Source organism: Ischnura elegans, chromosome 2 (assembly GCF_921293095.1).
Source record: "Ischnura elegans chromosome 2, ioIscEleg1.1, whole genome shotgun sequence".
Taxonomy (NCBI): domain Eukaryota; kingdom Metazoa; phylum Arthropoda; class Insecta; order Odonata; family Coenagrionidae; genus Ischnura; species Ischnura elegans.
In genome coordinates this window covers 134,409,012-134,435,924 of record NC_060247.1, presented here as the reverse complement: position 1 = coordinate 134,435,924, position 26,913 = coordinate 134,409,012, and the positions used below count along the sequence as shown (strand labels likewise).

At 40.1% G+C, this 26,913-nt stretch overlaps 1 protein-coding gene across 7 annotated transcripts in view; it reads right to left on the bottom strand.

Annotated features, from left to right (window-relative positions):
* The window catches only part of LOC124154662 (RAC serine/threonine-protein kinase), a 150,034-nt gene that overhangs the window by 2,471 nt on the left and 120,650 nt on the right, over positions 1–26,913 (bottom strand). For all 7 annotated transcript variants that reach the window (XM_046528517.1, XM_046528519.1, XM_046528518.1 and 4 more), the window contains 4 exons: positions 24,041–24,232; positions 21,378–21,506; positions 16,393–16,530; positions 12,472–12,636 (listed from right to left, as the gene is read on the bottom strand). In XM_046528517.1, the coding sequence (XP_046384473.1) occupies positions 12,472–12,636; positions 16,393–16,530; positions 21,378–21,506; positions 24,041–24,232 (624 nt within the window). The remainder of the gene's footprint in view (positions 1–12,471; positions 12,637–16,392; positions 16,531–21,377; positions 21,507–24,040; positions 24,233–26,913) is intronic.

Genomic DNA, 26,913 nt, shown 5'->3' with positions numbered 1-26,913 from the left:
TAGCGGCATGAGAGGGAGTAGAAAGAGTTCCAATCCTCTCTTCGCACACGCCCTTGCTCTACGATGCTAGTCCTACTCACAAACAATTTTGCTTAACAGCTCTCGTAGGAGTATTGCAATAGAATTGCAGCCGTGGAAAATTTTAAGGCAAAACACGACAGGCACATAGCATGAACCTTCCCAAGAGATGGGACCACCATCCAGGCAATTTCAGCGCCGTAGGATAATAACCACGTCATAGATTTAACGGAACTACACTCGGCCCTCCATTAGCCAATGCCTCTGCCGTTTTTTTTTCCTCTCCGAGACCCCACAGGAAAATATCAAGTTACAGGGGAACAATGGAAACGTGTTTCATCCCTACCCCATCTCACCAACTGACCTTTTTCGGACTACCAGGTTCTATTCTCCCCGTTTCTGGAGGCCAAATGCTAGGTGAGTCACCCACTGAGCTCGAAGATATCTCAATATCTTTCAGCAATTGTATGACACGAACGAGATTCTAAAAGGAATGAGGCCTAACACGACGTATATCTGACAGAATTTAAGTTTTTTAGCTCTAATTGATTGACACAAAGATTTATCGTTAAAACAAGGCTACTAATATTAAACATAGTCCAAACAGCAAAATTTCGAAAGAAACAAGCGTAGCATAAGCGCGTTTAAAAACAAGACGAGACGGACTGGAAACTTCAGGCAACGCAAACTGCATGTATCACATTGCTGCGCCTTCGCCCCTTTACTTTGAAGGCAACGACGTCACATGCAAGATCGGACGTGTTCTTCCCTTGCTCCTTCGCTCATTGCCTCGTAGCTTGAAATACGGAGGGGAGGGAGCGCGCTCTTTGCCCTCGACCACAGCGTTCAGCGTCTGAAGATGATTTTTGAAAAATCAGGTCCTCAGCGTAATGGAAATTGCTCGGCAAGACATATGTTGACCATTAACCAGGTATGTCCTTCAAAACTGCGCGTTTCTCTACGTTTGATAAGCGATTACTATCATCATCACTGGTCAACAATCCTAGGATTGGTTTGACGCAGCTCTCCACTAAGTTCTCCTATCAGCTAATCTTTTCACTCCTACGTATTTCTTCTCTTTCACATCTCTCTTTACTTGTTCCATAAATTTTGTTCGAGGTCTTCCTTTTCCATTCTTGCCTTCCACCTGTCCTTCGACGATTGCCTTCATCAGGCCATCATGTCTCAAGATGTGGCCTATAAGGTTGTTCCGTATTCTTATTAAGGTTTTCATGAGGCTTCTCTTCTCTCCTACCCTTCTTAGGACTTCCTCGTTACTTACTCAGTCGATCCATTTGATTTTCATCATTCTTCTGTAGCACCACATTTCGAAGGCCTCTATCCTTGCTTTCTCCGCTGCGGTCATTGTCCATGCCTCACTTCCGTATAGGAGCATACTCCAGATGTAGGTTCTTATAAATTGTTTCTTTACTTCCATATTTAAGTTTCCCACTGTTAGCAGGTCTCTCTTTTGGTGGAATGCTCTCTTCGCCTGGGCTATTCTGCTGATAATTTCTTTCTTGCTTCTCCCGTCACTAGTTATCTTGCTTCCCAAATAACAGAATTCATCCACCTCTATCAGTTTTTGCCTCCCTATTTTAATGTTGGTCTTGACTTCTTCTCTTCTGCTGCATACTAAGATCTTGGTTTTCTTCGTGCTTATTTTCAGTTGATATCTACTCATTACCCTACCCATATTAACCAGAATATTTTTCAAATCCTTCTCTGTTTCTGCTATAATGGCTATATCATCGGCAAATCTTAGCATGCTAATTTTTTCTCCATGGATATTCACTCCCAATTCCTTTTCTTTGATTTCATTAATGGCTTTTTCAATGTAAACGTTGAAAATTACGGGTGACAATGTACAGCCTTGTCGCACTCCTTTCTTAATTCTTGCTTCTTCACAGCTGGGCCCTGATTTTATCACGGCTACTTGGTTTTTGTATAAACTGTGGATGATTCTTCTGTCATTATAAAGAACCCCAATTTCCTTTAGGATTCCAAGCATTGTGCTCCAATCCACGTTGTCAAATGCTTTCTCTAAGTCCACAAACGCAACGAATGTTGGCTTGTTCTTTTCCATTCTCTTTTCTATGAGCAGTCTTAGGGCCAATATTGATTCCCTTGTCCCTTTGTTTTTTCTGAATCCAAATTGGTCCTCATCCAAGTACTCTTCTGCTTTTCGTTCTATTCTTCTATAGATGATCCTTGTCAGTATCTTTGATGCATGTGTAGTAAGGCTTATGGTCCTAAAATCTTCGCACTTCTCCGCTCTTTTCTTCTTAGGAATAGGGATTATAATGTTCCTCTCGAAATCCTTTGGTATCTCACCTGTCGTATACATTTCACTAATGATTTTGTATAGCTGGTTCAACGTCTTCTCTCCTGAATTTTTGATTAGTTCTGCAGGAATGTCATCAATGCCAGACGCTTTATTTATCCTGAGGTCTCTTACAGCCGCATCAAATTCCGATCTTAAAATTGGGGCTCCCATGTCATTGGCATCCACTTCCCTCTCGTTTTCGATAGCATTCGTTCTGAGGCGACTTCCTTTGTACAAATCTTCCAGATATTCCTTCCATCTCTTCCCTTTTTCTTCCTTTTCAATCAATAGTTCTCCGTTTTTGTCCCTAAGGGTATTACATCTTACGCCCCTTTCCTTAAAGTGGTTCCTCACTACCCTATAAGCGGCCTCTACTTTTCCATGTTTAAGATTGTTTTGCACGTCTTCGCAAATGCTTTTCATCCACGTTTCTCTAGCCTTCCGCGCTTTACGACATATTTCGTTCCTTATCCTCTTGTAACGATTCTGTCCTTCCTCTGTGTTCGCAGCCTTGTATTTTCTTCTTTCTTCAATGAGATCTAATACTTCCTGCGTGATCCATGGTTTTTTCATAACGACTCTTCTTTTACCAAGAACTTCCTCAGCTGCCGCCTGCAGACCACTTCTAATGGTTTTCCAACTCTCTTCCATTGGTTTGTTGGTCGTATCCTCCCCTATTTTATTTTCTACAGCCTCTTTAAAAGCCATTTGATGCTGAACCTCCCTCAATTTTTCAACCTGCCATATGTTTTTCACGGCTTTCTTCAACTTTTTAAATTTAAGGTGGCATTTCATCATAACTAGGTTATGGTCACTATCGATATCTGCCCCTGGATAGCTTTTGCAGTCCTTCACCTGGTTCATGAATCTTTGTTTCACTAGAATGTAGTCGATTTGGAATCTTCTACGGTCTCCTGTCATCTTCCACGTGTATCTTCTTCGCAGGGGATTTTTGAATAAAGTGTTGGCAACCACTAGCCTGTGCTCCGTGCAGAATTCAAGTAGCCTTTCTCCTCTTTCATTTCGGTTACCCAACCCATATTTCCCAGTTATTATTCCGTCTTGACCTTCGCCAACGACAGCGTTCCAGTCACCTAAAATAATAAGATTTTCTTCCCCTCTTACCTGCTTGATAACTTCTGCTATATCTTGGTAGACATCTTCTACTTCTTCGTCTTCATAATCTGACGTAGGCATGTAAACCTGTACCACTACAGTAGCTACGGGTTTAGTATCTATCTTCACCATTACTATCCTTTCATTAAACTGCAAGTAGCTTTTAACACGCATCCCAGCGCTCTTTCTAAGCATTATGCCTACTCCAGCATTACCATTTAGCGATCCCGTGTGTATCATTCTGTAGCTTCTACTCCAAAAGTCTCCTTCCTGGGGCCACTTCATTTCGCTGATGCCTAATACATCGAGGTTCATTCTTCGCATCTCCACCTTCAAGTTCTCTAGCTTACCGCAGGTACGAAGTGATCTGACGTTCCATGTTCCTATCCGTAACATTCTATCTCGTTTGACCGATGTACCCTCTCGAGTAGTCCCCGCCCGCAGATCCGAATGGGGGACTAGTTTACCTCCGGAATATTTTACCCAAGAGAATTCCATCATGTCATTATATAAATTGAGTGGAGTAGCTGTGACTCCTCGGGATGATAATGTGGTGGTTTCCCCTTGCCTTCCACATCGCAGTACTACAGCCGTTGAAGTAAATGTTACCACGCCCGTAGTGGAATGTATGCCGCTGTACCGACCAGTATGGTCTCCACCTTCGCACATGTGAAGAAGAGCTGCTGCCCTCCCCCCCAGGTGATGAGAGGCATAATTATTGGCGGCCCCCAGTCGCCAAGTCACAGTATCTTCACAGGTTTTGGTATCTTTTAAAAGGTCTACCTTACCCAAGGGTAGCCCAATACCCCCTCAGAATACCGCCGCTTTTTGTCCACGACTGCTTATTCGACGAGAGAACTCGCTTATCTCGCAGCTAACCTCTATATCTAAAGGTCGACCCACCATCCGCAACCCGGTGGACGCACTCGGTGGCTTTAAGCTCAGCCGCGAGGCGAGCGAGGCGATTACTATATGCAGTATAAATGCCGCGGGATGCCCACTCGTGGCAGTAAATTTAGCGCGCCCTCCGGAGCAAAAAACCCCACGCGATCTTTTCCATGTTCACCTTTGGGGTACCGACGTGACGGCGCGATGCTTACAAGAAAAGCAAACAGGAGCATTTTAAAAATACGTCACTAAGGGAGAAACTCCCCTGCCTGCCGCTTGTTTTTGACCCAGGGTTTCAGACGACTGATTCATTCTGAAAACCAAGGCCACTCAGTACCCCTTGGACTTGCGACCGGTGAAGGGGAGGGGGGGAAGATAAAAAGTTTGTGTAAGAGGCGCACCCCCATTTTCAGCTGCAATTTCTGGGAAAAAAGGTGCGCCTCTTACACGCGCTTATACGGTAATTCTGACGAATATCATTTTTTGTTCCAGTTTGATGATGGTGTAATGCACCATTCACTTCATATTTGTCAATATTGCTCTTTACATATATTATGGTTAAAAATAGATATATGCATGGAATCGGAAGGAGATTCAGGTCCTTGAAGATTGGCTTACTATGGGATCTATGTATTAGGCTTTTGAGCAATAATTCTTACAGCTTTTTCTGAATTCTGAATATTTTTAAAGATAAGTGGTTAGATCCTCAAAAGATGATACTGTATGAAACATGTGAGTAAAAATCACCAAAAATAATAATATTTCCGGTGAATAGATCAGTTACCTGCATGCAGGCAACACTGTGACATGGGAAATATTTTTTTTCTTTGGAAAGTGTGCTGGGGTCAATGAAATAATACATTGTTGTGTAAAGAGTCAAATAATGAGAAAAACCCAATAACATTTGTAAAATTTATGAAAAGAGATGTGATTTAAAAAAAATTCAAAACATCTGTAAAAGTTCTTCGTGTGTAAATCACGAAGGTAGATGAGTCAGGAATGTAATTTTGATGAGAAAACCTGTAAATGGAAGGAAAACGGCACAGCATTATTACAATCTGACTAGAACATCAATGTTTTGCCACTCAATAATTTTCATCGTGCACCTGTTGCTAATTCCGTGTCAATTCCACTTTGAACACTTTGAATATGCTATAGTGAATTCCTAATAGCTGATTGTGTATGTTAACTCTTAAATTTAAAATTCGTAATTGCAGCTAATCTAATTAGTGTGGAGAAAGTGAGTGATTTGGAAAAACTATTACGTACACATTAACTTATTACAAACAATTTTCAACTAATCCGCATGACTCGTACAGAGAGAAGACCATGCCGCAGCCGGGGTTGCCTGCCTAACAACCAACTCGAGAATGTGCGGGGTGGTCTTCCACTCCCCGCATGGAATTTCTAGTCTCAATCCCAAATTTAAAACACCACTAGGAAGGCTTAAATTTTTTTTAAGAACGTCTACTTGTGAAAAGGGGTTGGAACATATCCGGTAAAAAAAACTACTGCAAGGTTCCCGCGCTTGAAGAAACTGCAGTAGACTCTCGTTTATACGAACAGCCTTATTACGAAGTAAATCATTGTTCCCGACGAAAAGGCTAATCCGATCTATAGTGAAAGAAATGTTATTACAAAATTTTCATTATTACTAAATTACAAACTACCTCAATCCCAGTCCCAGCGGTTATGAAATGAACTTAATTACAAATTTAAACGGGTAAGCAACGGCATTTAGGTGGATATACACAACAGTACGTCATCAGCGTTGCGCTACGTTCAAGTTCTCCTCGTGCACTGCACCCAAGACCAGCAATTATGGCTCTTTCTTCAGAAGGATATACTTTAGTATCCGCACAGCGTCATATAATAAGCTTCAAGAGTCCTTTTCTTGAGAAAATTTGATTTACAAACTTTTAGAGGGACGAATTTTCGAAAAATTAAGGGGTGCCCAAAATTTCAAATTTGGCACCTTTGGAGCTGGCTCATGCGACGTGGTGTGGCGTGAAGGAACTTGCTGTTTGAGTACAGTCTGAACAAAGCATCAATTAATCCTTTGTGAAATCAGGAACTGTTGAGTGTTTCACCCATTCTCTCTTCCCGCCCATAGTGAATTTATTTCGGCTCCATTTGTGTCGTCTGCACAATGCGTCAAAATCATGAGTTCATTCATTGTATCGCAGTGTTGGATGTGTGTAATCGATCAGAAAGTCTGAGAATGCACCTACATTATCGGAGAGCCTTCTTCCAAAACATTTTCAGGCTAAACTAGTGTGATTTAAGCACTATTTGATTTTAGTAGCAGTCATTCTTGTAACTTAAAGTTGTCGCAAAAATGTTTTCTGCATGAAAATGCAGTCATCCATCATTTACTACAAGTAAGCCTAGACATTTGTACCATAAAACCTTTTACCCTAAGCTATAACCCTAAAATCATAGAGTTAATAATGCCTACAATGATGAACTTTAAAGAAATTTTTAAAAATTGCACTTCATCTGTTAAATGTGCATATCTGCAATCATTTGTTCTGATTTCCCTCATTTAGTTACTAGTGGAAATGCATGGGAAGTGTGAGCCAGTTTGTTCAATGGGATGTAGCAAGATTTCCAATCAAGAGAGTCCATTGGTTATTATTTTTATCAAAGAAATGGAAAAAAGGGAGACGCAAAGTATTTTCAGTTAAAGATAAAATGAAGATTTTGGCTGAAGTAGATGCTCATATCGGAACACTGACTGAACTAGCCTCATGATTGGGACTTTCCCAGTCAATATTGAACACTGGAGATGGGTCAGTATCGAGGATTTGAATTTGGCACCAAAATGGTTTGCAGCGTATTCAAGGTCAAAAAGTGAAAAAAAAAGATCAAAAAATGCATTACCGATTGCATGGCGTCCACGTTTTTTTCATTTGAGTTTCTCGCACTAAGGTTGCTCGCTAACACGCACATTTAAGGGTTCGTCAGTTTTTTGCTATCGCCAACACTGTAACATTTCCGTAGCTGCGTCCACTTTCAAACGAGCTGACTTTTCGCCTGCCACCTTCTACGTCCCGGTGCCGTTCTTTCAACTTACCATAGGCCACCAATAGTGATGGGCACTGTGCGAGTGAGTCATTCCAAATGTGCGACTCAGCAGATAGAGTCATGAGGCGAGAGAGTCTTATTTGGTGAGTAGCGACTACATCTGCACACCACTCGCTCTGCTCACACTGTGCGCTGGAGTTGTGCAAGGAGATTTCAAACAACTGGCGCTCACAACTCTCTCAGCGCACAATGTGAGTGTTGGAGTCGTGTGTGTTGGGAGTCGGACTCCATGCACACATGACTCCTTCCACATACACTTTCCGTGTTGGTGAGTCAAAGGGAGCACATGGCACTTTTCACGTATAGCCCACTGCTCACCTTTTCACGTTGCTTGAAAGATTCTCCCGATTCATTTTCTGGGTATTACTAAAGAATTTCATACGACCCTTATCGCAATTCTCTCTCCAGAATTTTCCATGCATCGTGAAAGAAAAAGGATTGATGCTACTCATGTAAAAGTTTTCATGAACAGCAAATTTATGACAATAATACGAGACAAAAATGAACATTTGTTCTAAAACAAGCAAATAACTAGCAAGGGGAGACCACGTACCTTGTGCCGCCGTTTTCAATGACGTATTTTTTAATGGCATTCGGAATGGCGAACACATCTCTGAACTGTTAGTGGTTTCATTGCATGGGCCTTAGTTTGGCTGTAATTAATTAATTTTCGAGCTGTATTTTAACAAGCGTTATATCTTCCCAAAATAACGCAGTACCATACAGTTGGGTTGGTTGGTCTAGAGGTGAGCGTCTCCAGCTGTCACCCAGGGGGCCAGGGTTCGAGGCTTCGTGCGCCAATATATTTTGTAGTCTTCATTTTGATCATAAGGCGACAAGTATTTCACTAATTTTAACTGCAGCAAACATAGGCGTGAGGAAATTTTTTTATTTTCTTTTTTTTTTTGAGGGGCTGTTGGAATTTTTGGTCACCCACGACACGCAAAATTTCAGCTCTAGCTCTTCCGAAAGTGGTTTGGAAATTGTATCAATCCATTGTAGGCTTCATGCATTTCACTCTCAACGCTACTTCTGTCAGTTTTTCTCCACTCTTCAAAGAAATGTCCAAATGTCTAGGGCAGCTGCTCCATTGATGTCACGCATCTTCATTCAACATGAACTACTTACTCGTCTTTCTACAACGCAACTCAAAAAGCACACCCATCTATCGAGCCCCCTGTCTTTGAAATCACCATATTATCCAATCCTACCCAAATTTGATACAACTACGTTTGCAGAAAATTATTTAGTATCTTTGACAAGCATCCACCCAGTGTGAAAAATGACTGTTTATCAGCAAACAAGGGCAAAGGATCACCAAGATTTTTATGTGCCAGGAATCACATTGAAAAATAGGCAGAGTTAATTTTAAATATTAAAATAAGTTAGTTGATTGCTTTCATGAATTTTGAATGTAGCTTTTGCATAACTATACATACATCTGCCCATGATGACTTGGTACGATGGCTTACAGGGAAGAGGAGATAAAACTGATGAGGATAACAGAATTTAATGCAAACAATTAATCAACATTTATTCTTAAACACTTCTTTGACTACACTGGTAAACACGATTTTTGGCGCAAAAGGTTCATTAACCGATACTAATAGGGTTTTTCGCGCTGATTTCAAATATGTAAATAGTTTTTCTCCATCACCCTCAGTTTTCGTGTGATTCACCGAAACGTCCCGAAAATCCCGAAAAATTTGGTTTTATGCACCAATATACACTTAAAAGGACATAACTTCCACCCTAGTTATCGTAGAGCAATGAAACAAAGACCAGTGCACTTGTCATACTATACGCGTGAATTGAGACTGCATTTCGTTCCATTATACATCGTCAGGGTTGGTACCCGGGGACCACAACGTCAAAAAATGCAATTTTATTCCTGAAAAAGCGAACTTTCTGGACGCCCAGTGATATATATATTTATTTTTTTAGTATTGTCAATTTTATCGCTCATATATTATTAATCAGGGTTGTGTCGTGAGTAGTGGATCGGAGCGCGTGCTTTATAATCGCACACATTCCTACTGTAGTAGCGTTGTCAGTCATTGTTGACCACACTCGCTCGTCAGAATCACCGACATTTCAGTAGCAAGCGTAAGGTGACAGAGGACTTGAATAACCGGTACGAAGTGAAGTTGTTTTCTCCTTCTTCAGTGTGCGGTGCTGTGCCTGTGTTTTACGTGTGAGACAAGATGCCCAGGAAGTGCGTTAACCACCCCAACAACTTCTGTTAAATTTGTGGGGAGCTGACATTCAAGTCGCAACGTCGTTCTTTGACCCCTTTGGTGAAACATTGCTATGAATTATACTTCGGTTGTAAAGTGGGGGAGCAAGACAAGGACTAGGCACCACATATATGTTGTTCGACATGCGCGAAGCGTCTCGCAGAGTGGGAAAAGGGATCGCAGCGTCACATGAACTTTGCTGTACCCATGGTTCCGCGTGAACCACGAAACCACTCATCAGACTGTTACTTCTGTGTAACAAAGATAAGTGGAATTACTGCAAAATCCAAGCATACAGTGAAGTACCCAGATTTGCCGTCTGCAATGAGGCCAGTTGCTCACAGCGAGGACTTACCCGTGCCAGCTCATCCACCACAACCACAAGTGCACTTTGAACACGAGGAAGACACCCATGTTGAAGAGGTACATCTGTATGATCCTATGTTTACGGCAAGTTTATCTTCCAGTGAACCTCATCTCCTAACTCAGGGTGATTTAAACGATGTTATTCGTGATTTTTCCTTGTCGAAACAACAGTCCGAACTGTTAGGTTCAAGACTAAGTGGCTGGAACTTATTGCATCATGACACAAAGGTGTGTTTCTATCGCAATCGTCAAAGAGAGTTCCAAAATTTCTATTCTGAATCAAATGGTCTGGTTTACTGCAACAACATTGAGTGTGTAATGGTTGAACTTGGCCATGAACATAAAACGAGTGAATGGAGACTATTCATCGACTCGTCAAAAACGAGTTTGAAGGCTGAGTGCTGTTGCACAACGGGAACAAATTTCCCTCTGTGCCTGTAGCTTATGCTACTCACGTGAAAGAAACTTATGAAAACATGAAATTTCTTTTGGACACAATTCAATATGATATATACAAATGGATGGTGTGTTGCGAGTCAAAGGTTGTTGCCTTGTTAACTGGTCTCCAGGGAGGCTACACCAAATTTTGCTGCTTCCTATGTGAATGGTATAGCAGAGAAAAGACACAACATTACCTCAGAAAGGAATGGCCACAGCGGCAATCACCAATTCCTGGACAGAAAAATATTGCGCATCCTCCATTAGTCTCCTCAGATGCAATTATTCTTCCTCCTCTGCACATAAAGTTAGGGCTGGTGAAGAACTTTGTGAGGGCTATGGACAGAAATTCAGATGCAGTTCGCCATTTGAAGGCACTATTTCCTCGGGTAAGTGACGCCAAAATCAAAGAGGGAATTTTCGTGGGACTCCAGATGAGAATTTTGATGGGTGACAAAATGTTCGAGGATGGGTTACACCCAGTGGAAATAACAGCTTGGGGGGCACTGAAAAGTGTGATACGGAATTTTCTGGGGAATAATAAAGCAGAGAACTTCCGATACATTGTGGAAGAAATGTTGCAATCGTACAAAGACATGGGGTGCAACATGTCGCTGAAAATTCATTTTTTGGACTCGCATCTGGACTTATTTCCTGACAACCTTGGTGCCGCCCGTGACGAGCGTGGTGAGCGGTTCCACCAAGATATAAGTGTTGTGGAGAAGAGGTATCAGGGACAGTAGAATGCAAGAATGGTTTCTGATTACTGTTGGACACTGAAGAGAGATGTGAAAGATGCGAAATAAAGAAGGAAATCCATCTCCACAACATTTTAAGGTAAGATGATACTTTCTTACATGCTTGCATATTTCAATAAATATGCAAGCTTTTCTAAAACTGAGGGTGATGGAGAAAAACTAATTACATATTTGAAATCAGCGCGGAGAACCCTATTAGGATCAGCAAATGAACCTCTTGTTCCAAAAATCGTATTTACCAAAATTGCATTTTTTGACATCGTGGTCCCCGGGTACCAACCCTGACGATGTATAATGGAACGAAATGCAGTCTCAATTCACGCGTATAGTATGACAAGTCCACTAGTTTTTGTTTCATTGCTCTACGATAACTAGGGTGGAAGTTATGTCCTTTTAAGTGTATATTGGTGCATGAAACCAAATTTTTCGGGATTTTCGGGACGTTTCGGTGAATCACACGAAAACTGAGGGTGATGGAGAAAAACTATTTACATATTTGAAATCAGCGTGAAAAACCCTATAAAGATTGGTTAATAAACCTCTTGCGCCAGAAAATTTTTGTTTTTTTGTAAACCAGTGCTATTGTAAGGCCTATTTAATCTAGCGATTTGATCGATGGATTTTTCTTCCTCATAGGAAAATCCTCTAGAATTGCTGGCACATTAATGGCTTTGCCTGGTTTCGCCATTTAATTTAGTTGGGTCCTCTTCGCTTCTATAGCATTGAGGTGTTTTTCCCCGTCCCATCCCTTCCGAACCTATCCCACCCCAGAGGCGTTGACGGGCTCCTATCGCGGCGGCGCCTCCTTTCTCCTTCCTCTCCTCCCCCTCCCCGGGTGATAGGGCGCATAAGTCCCTGACTTGGTTCCCAGCCTTGGTGTGTTGTATCCCTGAAGGGCTCCCCTTGAGCCCTTAATCCGTTTTATTGTAAGGCCCTAAGGGAGCAGGGTGCGTCGAGGGGTCATCAGGCAACCAATTACATAATGTGCCAACAGAAGTTTGAGCTACTCATGGTTTTTTCGACCCTTCAGCAGCCAGGAGGGGTAAAAATGGGGATTGAGGGGCTTCATCCATCATCACCTTTGGATATGACGAGCACTTGACATAGAAAACACTTCCTGGAATTGATGCCACTCATTCAACCAAGCTTACACTGTATGTACTTACCAAATAGATTACATAACTATTATTGAGATGAAAATATTACAAAATCATAGCAAGAACAATAACTTTCACACCTTTTTCTGCAATAAATCTTTCCAATTGATGCTGTTGAAGAATGGGTGCCGCATAATCTCCTTTGCGTCCTCAATGCCTCCCCCGAGTCTTTCTTTAGGATCCTTGACCAAGAGACCACTAAGCATGTCCTTTGCCTCAGCCGAAATAGTCTTTGGGAACTTCACCTAAAAGAGAAAATTTGCCATTAAATGAACTAAGAAAATATGACCAAAAATAAATGAAATATTTCCCTGAGAGCAATAATATTCTTTTCTATACATAATTACATATCAAGCAAATCGTGTGGGAAGAAATTTTTCAAGAATCATTCATTTGGATTTGATTGCATGGTTAATTTGATGGCAAATATGCTCCGTTTGGTTAAAAAAATTAGCACAAAGCAGATGGATTATTTTCAACCCATTATTCATTGAAAAATACCCATAATTTCTGGGAATTTTCCTTAAAATTTTACAAAATAGCATGCAGCATTGCTTAATCCAAAGGCGCTATTTGATTTTCGGTGGTTGTGATGTCCCAGGGATTGTGTAAAATGTTACAGTTGACTCTCATTAATACGAAGGCCACAGGACCAAAAAACAGTAGGTTCATAATAACAAAGCTCAATGAACGTTACTTTAGGAATCATTACAAAAAAACATATTTTGGCTAATTTCCTTGTCTCTTCAATCTCTTATCATTATACTCGCACAGCGGAATAGCTTCAGATTCATCTATAACATATACAACTTGATGCGTGACTCACTGACTGATTCACTGATTCATTGATTCACTGATTCACGCATACAAATTTCCGACCACTTCCAGACGTGCTGGGGTGACGAAATTTTTACCGAAGGTGGGGGAAGGAAATTCATTGGGGAGAAAATACCGAAATACCGACTTTCTTCCCGGAATCCTCCAAAAAAATTCAAAATGACCGAAAATTGCACTTTTTGGTACCTTCCAACACGTAAACACCTGCTGATACCTTACGGTTCCACATATACGAATACTTTATTTGGTTTTTGAAACAAGAAGGATGAGGCTTTCTATTGATGTTGGCTTTATCTCCATGCACCAAACACAACCTCCGCAACGACTCGTCAAAGTTGGAGAAATATTGAACTTTTAGTTGATTTTTTGGGTACTTCAGACATGCGATCGGCTAGTGCTCATGAACCATGCCATTCACGGAAATTCTGTTAAATATTTATGAAAGAATAAAGATGAGGCTTTCCAACCCAGTTAATTTTTATCCGCTACTGCAATTGACGTATCAGCCAACAAGCGTCAAAGTTAGCATTTTGATTTTTTCATCAACAGTAGAAGTAAAAGGGCATGTTCAGCGGAGAAAAAGGCGGATACCACGTGTGGTTTGGTAACGAGCATAACACCAATTTTCAGAATTTTTTTCAGCTTTTCCTGACACAGAATTTTCAACCTAAATGGGTATAACTATCGAAAAGCCATGCTTACACCACAGTTAGAGAGTCAGATTTTTTATTGAGTGCAGGCCACTAGACACCATACAAGAAAAACACATTAAAATTCCCGTAAACCCCCTGGAATCCCAGAAAAAAAATAAAAATTTGCTGATACGTCACCTTTTTGGGTACCCCCATCACAATTCCCCCGCTTTACCCGAGCCCTACAACTAATCGCAACGGAATTGATGTGGTCGACAGGTGACCTCTTGCAGTACAAACCTATAAACCCCCGGTATCCCCCTGAAGCCCCCCCAAAAATTAAAATCTGCCATTAAGTCTCCTTTTTGGGTACTTCTCCCCACCATTATGCCGCATTGCCCTACCCCTTAGAGCTATAGATCTGGAATGTTTAGTGAGGGTGGACCCCAGGATACCATATAGGAAAAAAACCTGAAAACCCCCGATAACCCCCTGGAACCTCCCAGGAAAAAAAATTTAAAAAATTTTAAGTCGCCTTACCGGGTATTTTTCAACACAATTCCACCTCTGTTCCCTACTCCTACGATTTGAGAAAACCCCCGATAACCCCTTGGAGCCCCCGAAAAAAGAATTTGCTGATAAGTCGCCTCTTCGGGTACATATCATCAGAGTTCCGCTGCTGTTCTGGACCCCTACGACTTATTTGCACAGAATTCATGAGGTTTGGTGACCACCAGCAGAACACACGTATAAAACCCACGGTGTTCCGCTGAAACCCCCCAAAAATTCAAATTTGCCATCAAGTCTTCTGTTACAGGTACTTGTCGCCTCCATTACGCAGCATTGCCCTACCCCTTCCAATTAACGCTACAGATTCAACGTGGACGATAGGTGACCGCAAGCAGTACACACATGAAAAGCCTCCGCATCCCCCAGAGCACCCCTTGGCGGAGTAGACCCATCCCGAGCGGAATAGACACGGGGGGCCCAACTCATCCACTGGGCGGCAAAGCCCCTGACGAGAGAGACGAAAGGTGAGCATGTGTTATATATGCGATTAAATTACATGCAACAATATAAAAACAAGCATATTCGTTTGATTGTATCAATAGAAGAATGCGGCATAATGCAATCGAGGGTTGATATCTACCAGAATACAGTAAATCCTCGATATAAAAACAAGATGCATTCCAATACCTTGTTCGTAAGTTGATAAATCTATACAAGGCATCAAAAAGTGCGGTAACCCTGCAGAATGCAACACTGCATTACAATGCTATAACTACGATTGTGACGAACCATGGCCTCCTTTAATACAGGCTAGAACATGGAAATTTGGCAACACTGAGTGGGGGTCTTATCATTTCGGTTTGAAAGCATTGCGTCTTGTGCATGAAGCATATCCGTGTGACCAAAGAAGCTTTAAACCTCTTGTTAAAAAGGCAGAACTGGACTTATTTAGTGGATTTCATATTGGCCAAAGGTACGTAGAATTGTTTTATGATAATTTTTGGTAGCTGAAGGAGGAAAATCACCATTATTTCTTCAAAAGTGTTGCAATGACATGCTGGCCGACCATTAATGGAGGGGAATTGAGAATGCAAGACAGCTGGTTTCAAAGGTAGAGCAGGAATTTTTTTCTGTATATTGTTTTGCCTTACGGTAAGTAAATAGTTTTAAGATAATCCCAGTGAATTAAGATTGGTAATTCATGAGTGTTTCATCCAAAGCAATGCGTTTTGCCGGCCAGCCATGAAGGAACATTGAGAGTACACAAATGAAACAAAGAGTATTTGCCGGGCATTTAAATGCTATTCTGTTTTTAATCATATATTAGACTATGTATAAAAAGAACCATTATTACGAAATTATGAACCCCAGTCCCGGTCCTGGCGGTTACAAAATGAACTTTATTATGAAGTTCCACGAATAAGCAATGGCATTTAGTTGAATACTATAACCTATGCTAAGGTTAAATAATTGTGCCAGTTTTAAGCTCTCCTTGTGTACTGTGCCAGAGAGCGTCAATTATGGTTCTTTCTTCAGTATACACGCAACATCATATAATAAGCTTCATTCCTGTGGAATCACGGCTACTCACTCATAACCACTCGTAAATTGGACTTGTGTAGCTGTTTTCTGAATTTACTAGCCTCGACACCTCTGTGACTGAGACTACCCGGCTCGACATTCGTAATGCCACTCGAAACACTCAAGGGGAGTACCAACCACACGACTCAAATTTTCGAGCAATAACTACTTTGGGTTTGAGCAATTTTGTGCCTTAAGTCAAAGGCTGTCACTGTATTTTACAAGCTCAAAGACTTCAATTATCAAAGGCACACCTAGATATAAAAAAAACACAAGTCATCAAAACGTAACACACAGGGCCATTTGCACCTGATCACCTCTCATCCAATGATGCTGCTGCCATCATTGGATACAAGAATTTTACAAAAAGGACACAATCTTGTTGATAATACCTGAAGACCCATGCATAAATTAGAGGGAGCATAAAATGAATGAACTTACTTCCTCCATTAAAATCAAAGTAAAAAGTCTTTCGTGGTCCCTGTTGTAGAAAGGCAGGCGGCCACACATCATTTCGTACATCACAACGCCAACTCCCCACCAATCCACAGCCATACCATAGTCATTATCCTCGAGAACCTATGAGATAAAATAGAGAATAGCATGAAGAATAAAATTATTATTACAATAATAATTAAATTTTAGAACGGAGATTGTAGGTCACAATAGGACCATAATCAGGGTGTCCAAAAGCTAGGCATTTAAAAAATTTTAGCCAAGTATTCTGGACATTCAAGGGTTAATTTGCTCACATCATAGGGGCGATAGTAGAGACAGAGAGACACCTGAAGAAAACTCAATAAACTATGGAAAATAAGATGACAAAATATAAGCTGAAAATCAATGCAAAAGACAACAGAAGTCTACAGCAGATGAGGAGATGCGAAGGCCAACCTGAAATTAGGAAACCATACTCTTGAGGAGGTGAATGAGGGGTTCTGTTACTTGGGAATCCCAGTGAACAATGATGGACAAAGCAAAGAGGGCATTACTAATAAAAGGAGTCTCCTTTCTGCAGAAAATGTAAGCGCTGAAGTTAGGAGGCAATTTATTAGGACTTACATTGGATACAGCATGCTTCTTAATGGTGGTGAGGAATGGACAATGACAACAGTGAAGAGATCAGGGTTGGAAGCTTTCAAAATGGGGGGTTATAGAAGAATGAAGGTCACGTGGATCGATTGAGTGGATAGTGTGCAAGTACTAAGAAGAGCAGGAGAGAAAAGTCTTCCGTAACTTTGGGAATAAGACGGGACAATTTAATTGGCTAAATCAGGAGGCATGATGGAATAAAGAATACATAATGAGCCAACTACTAAGTGCTGAAGATAGGAGCCAACTAGGTTCCCAAAACAACTGCAATGTCAACAATTACCCACTGGGAAACCCATGAAGAATTCCAAGAGTGTTCCACATATTTTTAGATGGGTTTATTTATTCACTAGCAACTTGGGAGGGTGATAAACAAGCAACAGCAAAATATTTAATTCAAAAATAATTACAGTAAAGATCAAAACCCCTCAAACCAAATTCTTGGATTTACATAATACCAAACTGGCACTCAGGAGAAAGGCTGTATAGCAACCAGACTTTGCTACAAATTAGCATCTACACGAAAGAATCAACAACCTTAACACTAGGAGGATGGGAGTTTCGCGCTACCTAGAAGGACGGCTAGGGGTCATTTGACCCCTAATATGTATTTTGGAATAATACGCCTATTTTCAACCAATATTCAGTTTAATCGTATTAAATGTTGAATCAATTCATTAAAAACACTATTTAACATTATTAAATATTAATTCCATCGTCAAAAGTTAATAAAAATTATTTTAAAGAATCATGAATTAAACCGTATGTAGTAGTCGATTGCAAATCAAATAATGAAAATACATACACTCAATACAAAAGTTGTGTTACATGTTTAAACAATAGGGGTACTGGGTTTAAAAAATTTGCATTAAAGTTTTTAAAACTCATTACTTTGTTGTAAATCTCAGACAGACAGTATTTTTTCAGCGCTGTTTCCACAAAATATTTTTTTGTGCTGAATGCGTTCATTGTACGATTTATTCGTCTACATCTAAATCTACACACTAACCCGCAAGCCGCTTAAAAGCGTGTGGCAGGGGGTGTTAGGACACGAGCCATTTGCACATGAAAAGGAATTTGGAAAATGGAAAGGAAATTGGTGCAATGATTCAATTTGATGGTATGTATTTGGCACCTTTTCCTTTTTTGTGCCCGTGGAGATATGGCTGTTGGATTTGGAGACGTGTAAATAAATTGATCCATCATACCTTCTCCCGCTTTGTTTTTTTATTATGAAATAGGATGGTCTCTGGTATTCTTTTATTCGTTTCGGAAATAGTGTCGTCTGAGATCATGCTGTTGAGTGAAAGTACATTATTGTTGTAGTTTGCCTGATTCTACGAAAGAGTATGGCCTAAGGTATTTTTGAACACTCGCGTTTAATGGATTACATGGCTATTTTAGGGGTCATGGATATTTGTGCGTCACGCCTGTTTTTTTTCAGATCGTCCATGCAAGAGAAGTTTTCCATTTTTTTATGACTTCCTGCCAGCAGGATGGATGGAAAATAATTGTTACAAGTTACATTTATTCCTGAACTCTTGTATGTTATGGTCGCTTTAGTAACTATTTATTTCCCCAACGCTTGATTTGATGGCCAATCATCATCTTTGCCACAATATGGAAATTCATTTAGGCTGTATTTTCATTTCACATCTGTCAAAACCCAGTACTCGATTCCAAATTTGTCTGGTTTATTTGGAATTTACCTCATAAAAGGACAGTTGCATTTTGTTGGATAGAGCTGTGCATTTGCTATCACGCCAAAGTCGCCATCGGATTCACTATCTTGGACTTTGTCGCTTCCATCACACGCAGATGTTGATGGATTGGTAAGAATGTCCTTGAACTGATATTTACGATTCACTTCCAGACTGATCTTCTATATTCCCAACAGCTATTTGAATCACGATTCTCTTGATATATTTTTCGACTTCTTACTTTCTTCCTTAACTCGCTACTAATATGCATGCGAAAACACCTACAAAAGAAAGCGCATTGTGGTAGAATCTTCTCTAGTTGCATTGGAGGTATAGAGAGCTGGAGAGCATTAGAAATTCATACAAAAGGGCAAAATTTACAGAAGTAACGCTAATTGCTGTTCGAAAGGCAGGGACTCAACCGCCAACCGTATCCTGATTCGTATCTTCCAGGAACTTGCAGTAATGCTTCTTCTTCGACCTATGTGCAGATTCCAAGGGTAGGATTTACAGTAGAATTTTACAGTCCACCCAATTCCTCCGCTCTCTCAAAAAGAGACAGGATTTTTCCCCAGGACGCAGCGTGCAGGTAACCCAGCCCAAACCCCAACGGGGTCAGGCGGCACTAATGCTGGACACACGGCAAAGGGGCTAGGTCAAGTGACAGTGCGGTCAGGCCAGAAAAATGAAAGTTACTCGTAAACCTGATGAGTTGATATTGAAAATAATGTCTTTAAGAGCTCTGAATCTTGGACGACGGAAAACAATTCTTGGGATACGTGACGATTTTCCGGGGTGGGTAATACAATAATCATTGAACACTAAATAAAACAAAATTAAAATATCATAATTACATGAATTTACGCAAATCAAGGATTGAAAGGTTTTATTTCCCTTTGCTGCCCAAAAATTATCGAAAGATTGTGCACAACAAGTCGCTATGCCTAGGTTTTCGAATACAGATAGGAGCCCTTGGGACGAAACTGGCATTGAACCGGGTACTTCCAGATTCAAAATGAAGCAAATCATCTACCACACTAGCCTCTTGCTGATTATATGATATACATGGCACTAAAGTGCCCACGGGCAAGAAAATAGCGCGAAAACCAGTTGTGGGTCAAGTGACCCCTAGCCGTCCTTCTAGGTATAACACGTCATAAAAATTTAAAACAAAACATTATTGTTGAATTTTCACTAATTTATCAAAATATAGACCAAAATGAACAAAGTCAAAAAGTTTCAAAATTAAAAAAAATATTTTAATGAGAGAAAAATAAATTTGAATTCTGAAAATGGGTCAAATGACCCCTGCCGTCCTTCTAGTGTTAAAAACTGAAGGAATAGACCCTTTTCCAGGTTAATGGGGAACTTACATGGGTCGTTGATTGCTATAAAAACTATTTTGAACGGGTAAAACGGATATATTAGCTCGCAAAAATACCTAAAGTTTCTCCAATCAAAATCTAAAGACATAAAAAATTGACTTTAAAATCAAGAAAAATTTCTCTCACAACTCCTCACCCTTTCTGTCAGCGGACCACTGCACGAAGACACCCGAGCTTTGCCGAGGCTAAGCGTGACGTCATATGTGCCTAAAATGCCATCGGGAAATACACTGAGCACAAGCTGTAAACATTGTTATGAGGGAGGATTTAGCCGCTCATCGTCACTTGTGTATGAGCTGTTATTCTTGGGTAAGTTTTCCTATTGCTATTGTGCCACGATTATTACTTGGGATATTAAAAATGCGACATAGCGATGATGAAGTACCAATGATTTACCTCGTATAATTCAGTCATCAGAAAAATGGATGATAACGTAGCCGCTCGTTCGAATTATACACCTGAAATTGATGCCACGACCCTCATGGAATTGGTTATGACAAATTACTGCTACACACATCGGGAAAAAATCGAGACGTAAAAGAAACTTGTAATATTATAGGATAACAATCGTAAGCTTACGAGCCACGCCGTTGAGTTTGGCAATGCCACATTAGTGGAGAAGGTCTTTCTGTCCTACGGTGGTCTGATCGTCTTCCTGCTGAAGACGCTGAAGATCCATCACAAATACTTAGCTGGAGAGTCTTGATCACATTTAAAAACACTTAACTCCTGTGAAAAACAAATAATCTGTTGCTCTGCGTTCTTTTCAAGTAAGTAGCGGGATTTGAAAAGCTAATGTCAATTGAAAGAGCACAAGAAAAACACTTTCTATAATAATGAAAAATAACTTTTAGTAATAAAGTGAAACAATAATAACTCCTATAACGATGTTATTTAGGTATTATAAAATTTTTGGTTTAGCTGCTCCAGTTTTATATTTTATGCCCTTACTCAGATATTAATATTATAATAATGCAAAATATGAGGGCTTCCGAGCCTGTACCCTCGGATATTTTGCTTCAACCTTTTCCCTGCGCAGGGCGTGCTTCCGCCGCTTGAATTTTACGACGCTAAAACAACCAAAACCACATTTATAACACTTGATTATTCATATTTTTCCATTTGCTGGGCCTTGCCTTACATCCATTCGCACAGAGTGAGCAAGAGTTGACTGCAAATGAGAAAATTTTCACAGTATTTATATTTATTGGGCCGAAGTTGATTCAACAGCGATGAATGGTTACTATACCTCAGGAGCGAGATATTCAGGAGTTCCACAGAATGTTTTTGTAGTCCTTCCATAGGTAATGTCCTCCTTACAAAGGCCGAAGTCTGCAATCTTGATATGGCCATCCTTATCTAGGAGAAGGTTTTCCAGCTGTATTTGACAGAAGAGACAACAATTATTAATAACTTTTCTTTTTTCATATTCCTAGTTGCATACACCTTTGAGGAATTTCATCATGATGATGGGAAGTATGTAATACTCCACAAAATGTTTATTCACCCGACCAAATGTTTGAACTTGGCATACAATATCTATTCTTCTTCCTCTGCACCTTCCCACGTCAAATCACCTCACCTCCACATCACTCCTGACCACTCACTTGCAATCCCTCTACCTCTTTCATTTCGCCCCCACACGAACTTGCACATATTTGACACCCACATCTATAAGTTTAGAGACGTACCCTTTTTTAAGATTGCAATTGGGTAGTTTCCTTCATCAAAGAAAACGAAATGCACTGATTGCTATTCCTTACCCACCATTAGGGTTTTCATAATACATATAGAAATTATTTGGTTTTAGAAATCCCAGTTTAAACGAATGGCAATGGTCAATTTTAACCTCATTTGAAAAAGGCCAGATTGGCACCCATGCAATACCACTCCACGTGACGTCACAGGGACATAGTTTCTACACGAGAGGATAGGAGTTTTACATCGTCTGAGATTACCAATGCATGCATGAGTCACAGAGCTCAGGGAAACATCTCTTAATAATCACTTATTAAAATTGTCTAAGGTCGGAAAGTTTCCTTCGTTTGATAAGGTAGTAATAATCCATATTTAAGCCAATCGCTATCTGCTAGCAGGTTACTCTGCTACCTGCTAGCAGCCTGCGTCGTATCAGCGGTCAAGCCTCGCCTCAAGGTCACCTCACAGGGCAGCAGCGGGAACCAGAATGACGTCACACGGGGTTTTCCCATCATTCCTACTTAGCCGTCACGTTTTCGGGCGCTTGAAAATTTTCACTTTTCATTTAATCGCGAAAAATAGATATCGTCATTGAAAAATCTAAAAGCGTGAAATACGTACTCCAGGAGTAATAATCTTTTGATTTAGGCAATAAAAAATACCGTATTTGCACGAATCTAAGACGAGGTTTTTTTTCCCTCCTACCTCATGCAGAAAAGAGGGTTCGTCTTACAATCGGAAGCAAAATTCTCGATGTCAATCGGGTTGCATAATTTACGTCGGAAAAATCATGGTCACCTGAGTTTGACACCTGCTAGCTATACAATGAAAAATCAACGTCAAAATAGCTGAACAGTAATTTAGCATAATTAATTTTGCGTTCAAGTAAAAAAAAAAACATTTTTCATTTTTGGGCAGCAGTCAAAGATTCGGTGTGTGCTCATCAGTCGCCGCGGCGCGCCGGGTTCACTTATGCCTTATTCGCGAGATTGCCTGCTTTACCTTTGGTTCGGCTCCATTCAAGTTATAGCTCGATCAACTCACAAAATGATTGCGTGATTGGTTACAATTTACCTAAATTGTAACGTAAAAGCCTCAATGTTGCGGAATAAACTGCTACAAAGTCGTTGCATCTTTCTCAGAGCAATGGTAAGATAAGGCAACATGATTTGCCTCTGATTAGAGAGATCGATTCAGTTGTGATTAACCGTGCCTTTCAGAGTATTACAATGGCAGAGAATATTCATTGCAATGCCGCTTTCAAAAGAAAAGTTATACCTCGGAATCCCGATCCATCGTTCCCGCATTGATCATTTCCCGTCGCGTACGCCGAACGCGATAGCATCAGTTCCGAACTTCACCTCGTACGAGTGGTTCCCTACTTTCCAGGGTGGCTTGACTTCAAACTACGGAGTGTTTTCCATGTGGGTTTAATAAAGTGAGGTTTCATTTTCACCAGTTTAATTTTATTCGTCTTCGGACCATGGCCCCTGCGAAGAAATATTCCTGTAAAAAATATTACGCGCTAAAATCTATTCATAATTACGCGCCAAGAAGCCTGCGTTTCCTGTGACATAGGCAACCTAGCCAAACATTCCCGCATTCATCGCTTATTCGTATCGTTATTAGGAAAAATTGTTTTCCCAAGCGTAGTTCCAAAAAAGGGGGGGTCGTCTTAGAATCGTGTTCGTCTTAGATTCGTGCAAATACGGTAATAGGAAACCACCCTATAGTAGAGTTCTACTTGGGATGGTCCAACTAAAGTCTTATAAGTTTTAATTAGCAAGGAAAGTCCTTCTCGCCAGAAATTGGCATAAAGAAACATAGATAGCAGAATGCATCTGAAAAATTTTCAACCATAAATCAACCCAGTAAATATTTGAAAGAATGCTCAACTAAGAAGCATGATTTTCCATGTCGTCAATGGACCCAAATCTGAGGGTAAAAGGTAAAACAATAAACTTCAAAGGGAAATCTAATGCCAACCCAAATGAATGCCTTTAAGGAAAATTCATGTTACCACCTTTAGGACAGAAAAAACAATTGTCTCACTGTGAGCAATAATATCTAAACTTGATTCAATGAAACAGTGGAGCAATTTAAAATTATAGTTGTCTCTTTTTACATCACGTATAATAGCATGCATAATTCTATCTCTAATATCAGGAAAAATAACATACACTTAGAGTAACAATCACAGAAAATCAGACTTACCTTAAGATCCCTATATATGATTCCTTTGCCATGAAGGTAACCCAATGCAGAAATTATTTCAGCACCATAAAAGCGTGTCCTTTCTTCAGTAAATACACGCTCGCGGGATAAATGGAAAAATAATTCTCCACCATTTACATATTCCATTACAAAACACAATCTATCAGCTGTCTGAAATGAATACTTCAGGGACTGAAAAAAGATGGAAAAAATATACATTGGATCAATGAAGGAGCCAGGAACACTGATAACTAACCTCAAGATAATGTGCATAATATGCATCAATACCTCCAAAAGAATACAATTAGCAATGCATGAATCATTCAGAGCAAATTAAATTGGGAAAAATGCCTGGAGAACAAATTTAAAACTTGCATTGCACAATTTACTTATTTTTACCTGACATTATAACATTATTTTATCATAATGTAATGATTATTATTAATAATGGTAATATTACATAATCACCTGACAATTTTTATTATTTTCTATTCTCCATGATAGAAAAATTTGGCATTTTTAACACCAAGACAGTTCCCCATTATGAAACCATAAAATTATCAAAATCCACTGACTCATTATTATCTTTGTGGTATTCCATTATATGTTTTCTTGGATACTTAACTATTACTTATAAATACACCAACAGATGAAGTTTGCCATGAAAAAATATTTGACTGAGCCGGGAATACTTATAAAATTACTAAAAAAAATTCTTGCTCCTGAGGTATAGTAATCATTCATTACTGTTGAATCAACTTCGGCCTTATAAATATAAGTGCTGTGAAAAATTTCTCATTTGCATTCAACCCTCGATTATCTGTGCCAATGGATGTAAGGCAAGGCCCAGCAAATAGAAAACTATGAATTATCGGGAATATTATAAATGCGGTTGTCTGTAAAGACTTAACCAAAATATACTAATAAGAAGTGGCATAAGTAATACAGTGTGTCCTCGTTTAACGTCGTCCCGTTTAACGTTGTTTCACGATAAGGTTGTCCAAAAATTGAAACCCTTGATCATTTAACGTCGTAATTGCTTCGCGATAACGTTGTTCAAATTATGCGCGGCGAAAAAAAAATGAATGGCGAATAGAACGCAAGCGCATCTGACCTATAGTAAATATTACCATATTAATGCGATTGGTAATTTTCGTTCGACAGAAAAGGTTGGCGTGGGTAGCGTATGTTAACTATGCATCTGAGCGAATAATTATCGCCTCATTTACCCATTATCCGTATATTTTTCTGATGCCAACCGAAAAAAATGTCCACGAAGAAGAGTGGCTATCCTGGTGGTTCTTCAGACGTGAAGAAAAAACGGCGATATTAGAATAAAAACTTGGTATTATTAAAAGAATTGAAGAAGGTGCAACTGCTGGAGAGATCGGTCGAGTTTTAGGTTTGCAGGTCGAGTTTTTACAGTTAAAATTTCTTCTGTTTCTGAAAATATCGATGTTTCGCCATTAAAAATACTTTCTTTTTAGTTTTTATATTTCATTTAATAATGCCTTCTTCCTAACCTTTTCGTTATGAAAATTCGTTTCGTTTCGAATGAATCGTTATCATGCTGAAGTGAATAATCGGTAATGAATGTTTCTCGTGATTTCCGCCGGGTTAAAGAATTCATATCATCACGAAAATTGACTCGCCCTTCGTCCTCGTGCTTCCGAGTGTCAGATTCAGATTTTTTCATTTTGGCCTGATTCAGGTGTCTCCCGATTGGTCAAGAAGTCTGCTTAAAGTTACGGCTCCGATAATTGGCCTCCTTGGATTCTCGCCCGGGAAATTCTGGATTCTTCACGAAGAAATGGATTGTTAGGAACATGGCTAGGAACCAATTAAAATTTTTTACATTGTTTCTTATGGGAAATACTGCATCGTTTAACGTTGTTTCGCTTAACGTCGACTTTTTCAGGAACGAATCAACAACGTTAAACGAGGACTCACTGTAGTGTAATTTCCAAGAAAACTCATAAAATTATCGATTTTTTAGGACACGGCGATCATAATTTTAGGTTGAGTTGTATCACTGAAGATAAGAATAGATCAAAGAAGATAGAATACTGGCATTAAAACCATTATTTGTTGGTAGGATTAACTGATTTTCCAGCATATAATCATAAGAACTTCTCTTGTGTTTCAAGCCAGGTCAAAGGACCCATTGTTTGGGCCACAACAGGGCAAAGAGCGTTTCTTGAAAGCTCAGAGGAGCCCTGGGGAGCCAGTCTAGTTCTCTGACCAGGACGGAACAGAAAACGCGAATCAAATAGGAAGAAATTGATCCTAATCTTTGCAATTTTAGCGGAAGGAAGTGCTCAGTATGGGGCCTGCTATGCATGCATAGACATAGTTCATTTTGTTTAAAAATTCCATGATATTTCCAGGTTTTCCAGGGAATGGTGGTGATGGTGAAACACAGTGTTTACTGTGTTCCATCACCACCATTTTTCTGCTATCCTAAAACCTGGCGATTGTAAGTACCTGTGTCAGCGTTTATGCCTCGTCACCTCCCCCCTTTCTGCCCCATCCACCTTTTTCCTCACCTCGCACTGGAGGAATGTGCAACACAAAGGCCGATTGCCGAGTTGCAGCAACGGCTCCCCTCCCTCGCAGAGACGCCTCCTCCCCACCCTTTGTGCCATCCACCTTTCCCGGAGGAATGTGAATGCAACGCCCGTTTGCCCGAATTACGACAACGGCTGACTGGGGATAAAAGCAAGGTGAAGGAGGAGCAGAGAGGGGACTAGGGTGGGTGGTCACTATGCAAAGTGAGATGTAATAAGTAATGAAGAATGAATAAACATTACTTTTCCAACATCTCTGGACTTTCTTTCCTTGAATGAATAAACATCCTTTCCTAAATCCCTGCC